This window comes from Aegilops tauschii, chromosome 6, assembly GCF_002575655.3.
Source record: "Aegilops tauschii subsp. strangulata cultivar AL8/78 chromosome 6, Aet v6.0, whole genome shotgun sequence".
NCBI lineage: Eukaryota > Viridiplantae > Streptophyta > Magnoliopsida > Poales > Poaceae > Aegilops > Aegilops tauschii.
Genome location: NC_053040.3, coordinates 130495923 through 130501734, shown reverse-complemented (window position 1 = coordinate 130501734; position 5812 = coordinate 130495923). Strand labels below are relative to the sequence as shown.

The 5812-nt window shown below is 50.2% G+C and overlaps 1 protein-coding gene across 1 annotated transcript; it reads left to right on the top strand.

Annotated features, from left to right (window-relative positions):
• Positions 1-3326: 3326 nt before the first annotated feature.
• LOC109745863 (acetyl transferase GW6a) lies at positions 3327-5403 on the top strand. The gene is made up of 3 exons (XM_020304983.4): positions 3327-3737; positions 3904-4058; positions 4191-5403. Exons 1-3 carry the CDS (start codon positions 3468-3470, stop codon positions 5035-5037), a joined length of 1272 nt encoding a protein of 423 aa, XP_020160572.1. The 5' UTR covers positions 3327-3467; the 3' UTR covers positions 5038-5403.
• The last annotated feature ends 409 nt before the right edge of the window (positions 5404-5812 follow it).

The following is a 5812-nucleotide window of genomic DNA, read 5'->3' as shown; positions in this document are numbered from 1 at the left end:
TATCCAATTGAGTACATAAAGGCAGAAGTTTCCTAGGATTGCACAAGGAAACACTCAACAAGTCATTAGCAAGTCACCTTGGTAATTAAATATACCAAAAAGTAGAATTGATCCGGAGTTTAAGCTGGAGTATGATTGAACAAGACATGCACAATTTACTAGAGGATCAACGTGTTGAACACGAACAACGACAAGTCCACAAGTGAAGTAGTGTTTCTTAATTGAGACCATCTAGGTACATTTTGGTATATAGGCATCCGGAAACCCGTATGAAATAACTCAAGCATACTCATCAACATCTATGAGAGTTAATATGAAAGCCTTATACATATAATAGCGGACACATCACCATCACCGTAACACTACGAATGAGCCGTTGATATTACATAATTTGTTTTATGGAAATTTGCAAGAAATACATAGTGTGACTATTCAAGTTTTAAGTATAAATTATTGGCTCCAATAAGATCATTTGTATATTGAGATGAACTTAGTCGATCGACTTACTAGCTTACAGGACTCTTTGAATCTCAACTTACTTTGAACGAGTGCTTCCCACATAGATTGTTGGAAAGAGGAGTGAGTCAGGGCATACCGAAAAAGGATTTCCCCCCACTTTATATTATAAAGCAACCATCACCGATTACAACCGAAAGACCGATACAAACGCATACCACCACCGCACACAACACACAACCAAGACAAGATACAAAGGTGACGGGCACCGACACACCAGACCTCCACCATGAGCATCCACAATAGAGAGGTGAGTCAGACAACAACGAAGCCAGGACTCCAAAGCGTTCCCTCCCAGAAGGGTACGACCATGGATAGCCGCACCGCCCATCTGAAGACCAGATTTTCACCCGGAGCAAGACGACAGGAGTGGGAACGCCGTGAAGGAGCCTTCAGGAAGGATACATCGTCAACGGCTGCCACCACCATCAGCCAGTCAAAGGACTGGGCAAGTGGTGTACCCCGGTGGTCACACCCCTCCGTTGTACCCTAACTCCGTCAACCACTCACAACCACGCCACCCGCGTGGCCATGGTTGCCCGCCCACACGTGAGACGCACGCTCTGCCCCATGTCTCCCGCCGCCAGGGCCGCCGCCCTGCAACCAGACAACCCCGAGACCACACAAAGGCCCCGGCTTTGGCCCAGCCGGTAGCCCCCTACAGACGAAGAACTTGAAGCACGGGATAAGGAAAAAAGAAGTATGCAAGAGGTGTGTAATTGGCATATGTACGTTAGGGATGTAGAAAAAACAAAATGAAATAAGCCAGCTACGTTATTATATATGTTTCTTCTTGTGTGACAATGCAATTACATATCCTACATATCCTCCACCAAAATGGACCATGGTATCATCATGTACGTCTATCTATGAAAACCAGTTCCACGGGCATGATCAGTGTTGCCTCCTCACCCCCCCCCCCTCCCTAAGCACTAGTTGCCGCCACCAATTTTACAACGCCTAGACGCCTCTCTCTCCTATCCCCTCCCGCACTCCCAACATCCCCCTGGTGTTGGAGGGGGCCTCTCCATCGGCCATAGCACAGGTATCTCTTCCCATCTACCTCGTCGCCATTGCTTACAGCCTTACTGAGATGGACGTAGACCCCCCCCAACCCCCATGGAAAGTGTTGATGGGGTCTTCATCTGGTGGAGCACTAGTGTTTAGTTGTCATCTTCTTGGTATGTGGGGGAGGGGGGGTGGTTTGGCCGTGTTGACGATGGGGCATCGTTTCGCTGGTGTGCCATGCATGATCATGTCGTGGTATTGCGCTTGCTTTGCAGTACCATGACGGTGGCGCTTCAGTGTTGCATGAGTGCGCGACGGTAGGGACCACCACAGTCCAATCTTTGATCGGTAGTGTACTTGACTACTTCGTCAGGGACTACTTAGTCGTAGATTTTTCTTTTCACCTATTGTGACGGATCGGTTGGCCCTCTTTATGTACTATGCTTATATGGAGTTTTGACCTTGCTGTGTTACCCCTATTCAGTAAAATGATGGTTGTGTGCACCCTACGTATACCCTACTCCTTCTGTAAAGAAATATAAGAGCATTTAGATCACTAAACTAGTGATCTAAACACTCTTATATTTCTTTACGGAGGGAGTACTTTTTTGGGTGGGGTGGGGGTGGGGGTCTTCTATCTATGCGGAATAATAGAACCCGTGGTCATGTAAAGGAAATCCCTGGTTTACCGTGGTGTGGACCTGGCAAATCGTTGTTTTTTTTTTTTTGCGTCCATGCATCTCTTGTCTATGAGGGACAAATATGATGCCCCAGCTAGATTATATCCCGAGTTACATATCAACAATTGCTTTTCACAGAATATATGCTCGGATGCCCTAGAATTGATAGGCTTTGGCCTATGTTCCAAGCTACTATCTAACAATTATTATTTCTGCCACTTCGATATACATGAAGCTAAGTGAGCCTAGATAATATATATGAGAAATCAAATTAGTGTCTCACGGTTATATTACATTGTTGCAGTGTAGGTTCCTAGCTCCTATATGGCTTTTAACTCTAGGCAACATCATACATAGTTCCTGGCATATCACTGGCACAAGCTATATGGGTAGTAAATTGTTCATTACGTTTAATTAGGTCCCATGAGTAGTTCTCTCAACATGTTTAATTAAGCAGACAAAAGAGAAGCTTGAGATCGACCGTGACGTCGAATTGCAGATATGGTGCTAGGGCCCTAGATCTTGAGAAAACAATTCCAACCGCTGCTCAATTTCAGAAAACAATTCCATGCTATATATATCAAACTAAGCAAAAATATAGCATGAATGGAAGTGCTTTCAAAAAATGGGAAAAGAACAGATAATTCTAGATATCATAATGTCACAAGAGATTGGCTTGAACAGATGCATCTTCATCCTCTCCCTCATACAGTATGTATGTATGTACACAATCAGCTGGAGCACTAAAACCTACGGGAACACAAATCAATAATGGAGCACAAAGTTGGAACTGATACTGCTAGTCACTAGTGGGAACCGAAACCAAGTTTTAACTGAATGTGCCCCGAAACATCGCGCGACAGAGCAGATAAGAACAGGCATATATTTTATTTCGGGACTGGCTTGCCATCATACTCAATCAAACACTAAGCTCACAAGCTCATACACTTTACTAACCAAGATGCATGATTATTTTAGCGCCCTTGTGTCCCTTTGTATATCACCCTGTTATTTCTGGCCGGCCCCACCGCACCCCCGGCCCTCTCCTACCCTCCCCCCCTCTCCCTGTCAACCTACGTGTATAAATTCCCAGTTCCTTCCCTCCAAGCAGACCACAGGCAGCAGCAGCAGCAGCAGCAGGAGCACTCACCAAGAGATTGCTACAGTCTCACAAAACCACACAAAAGTTGGCTGTAATCATATATTGTTTGATCGGTGCTCGTAGAGAAGCTTGAGAGAGAGAGAGAGATCGTTGATTTCGACATGGGCGAGGGCGAGGAGAGTAGGAAGGACACGATGGCGATACGAGTCCGGGAGTTCGACATGGAGAGGGACCTGGCGGCGGTGGAGGAGCTGGAGCGCCGGTGCCAGGTCGGCCTCTCGGGCGACCAGGCGGACGATGCTGACCACGACGATGGCGGCGCCAAGAAGTGCAGGAGGAGGAGGAAGAAGAAGAGGGGCATGTCGCTCTACGTGGAGCAGATCGGCGACCCGTTCGCCCGGGTGCGCCACTCGCCGGACTATGTCATGCTGGTACGTGCAACAATTACGCTTGCCCCCGCTGCCATTGACACTTGTCCGGCTACACGACACTCCTTTGACAGTGATGTTGTGCAACAAAATTACAGTATGTGCTAAGAAAGTACACACATCAGGGTGGGTTAACTAACCGTGTGATAATGCTAATATGGTGCTGTAGGTTGCTGAGTACGGCGAGGAAGGAGCTGGGGAGGCGGTGGGCGTGATCAAGGCCTGCGTCCGGACGGTGAGCCGGGGGAAGGCGATGATGAAGAAGAAGCAGCAGTTCGCCAAGGTGGCCTGCCTCCTCGGCCTCAGGGTCTCCCCGTCCCACAGGTAAACAAAAGAATTGTATTTGTACGACATGACACACCATGCGCACGTGTGCGTGTGGCTAGCTGCATTTGCACATGCGAGGAGCTCTAGTGTGGTGGCTCACCGTACGGGCTGGTGTACGTGTGCGTGCAGGCGGCTCGGAATCGCGACGGAGCTGGTGAGGCGCGCCGAGGCGTGGTGCGCGGCGAGGGGCGCGGCGCACGCGACCATGGCGACCACGGCGTCCAACGCCGCCTCGCTCGCGCTCTTCGCGGGGCGCTTCGGCTACGCGCCGTTCCGGCGGCCGGTGTTCCTTGGGCACCCGGTGCACCGGCACCGCGCGCGCGTCCCCGGCGCGCACCGCGTGCTGCAGTTGCCGCCGCCGCTCGCGGCCGCGGCCTACGCCGCCCTGCTCTCCCCGGCCGAGTTCGTCCCCGCCGACCTCCCGGCGCTCCTCGCGCACAAGCTCACCCTCGGCACGTACCTCGCCGTGGAGCGCGGCCCGGACCCGTCCCTCCCGCCGTCCTTCGCGCTGCTCAGCGTCTGGGATGCCACGCGCTCCCTCCGCCTCCGCGTCGGCGGCGCCGCGCCGCTCCTCCGCGCGTCCCTCGCCGCGGCGCGCGCGCTCGACCAGCACGCGCCGTGGCTGCGCGTGCCGTCGCTCCCCGACGTGTTCCGCCCGTTCGGCACGTACCTGCTCTACGGCCTCCGCATGTCCGGCCCCGAGGGCCCCGCGCTGCTCCGCTCGCTGTGCCGCCACGCGCACAACGTCGCGCGCAAGAACCCGGCCTGCGCCGTCGTGGCCGCCGATCTCGGCCCTGACGACCCCGCCGCCGCCGCGGTCCCGCACTGGCCGAGCTTCTCGTGCGACGAGGACGTCTGGTGCGTCAAGAAGCTCGGCGTCGCCGCTGACGGTGCCGGCAATGCCGGCGACGATGACGACGACTGGACGACGGCGCCACCGGCTGACGTCCTGTTCGTGGATCCCCGGGAGTTCTGACGCCGACTTCCTTCCAGAATTAATGTCGTCCGTTTTGATTTCTGCCGACGGTGTAGATACATCATACTCTCATAGCTAGATTGACATTTGTATGGTGCAAATTGATGCAGCATCCCAGGTAGTGCAGTAACCAAAATTAGCCCTGGACCCTAAAGAACAATATGGTCAGCTTCTGACTCTGTCAACATGAACTTGGTTGTTCATCTGTCTCACAGATAGAAATACTAGTACATGGCTTCATGTACAATATATTAACTATACGCCAAAAGAGAAACTGACAGAATTTATGAAACCATTCTTTTAAGGGACAATTTTTTCGAAAATACAAAGGTGAACGTGGGTGCACGCGCACCCATGTGAATAGTAAATTCATAAAAAATACTAGAAAAAATAAAAAAAATCCTGAAATTTCGCGGTATGAATCTTAGTCGATCATTCTACTCACATGTGAAGTTTCATGATGTATTAACACCCATGGTATTCTTAGTGAAGAAAATACGAATGCGGTCATACTATTCATTAAACAGTGCTTTTTAATATAGTTTTGATTAGCTTCGATTTTGTCATTTTTGCCTAGATTACCACGGATGTGATTTCTTCGTGAAACTTCATATGCGAGTATACCGGTTGATTTTGTATATTTAAAAAATAAATTCAGATTTTTTTAATTTTTTCTAGCATTTTTTTGAATTTACTATTCATAAAGGGTGCGCACGCACCCATGTTCACCAAATCCGCCTCCCAATTCTTTTTATTATATTCATACTTTTTTTTG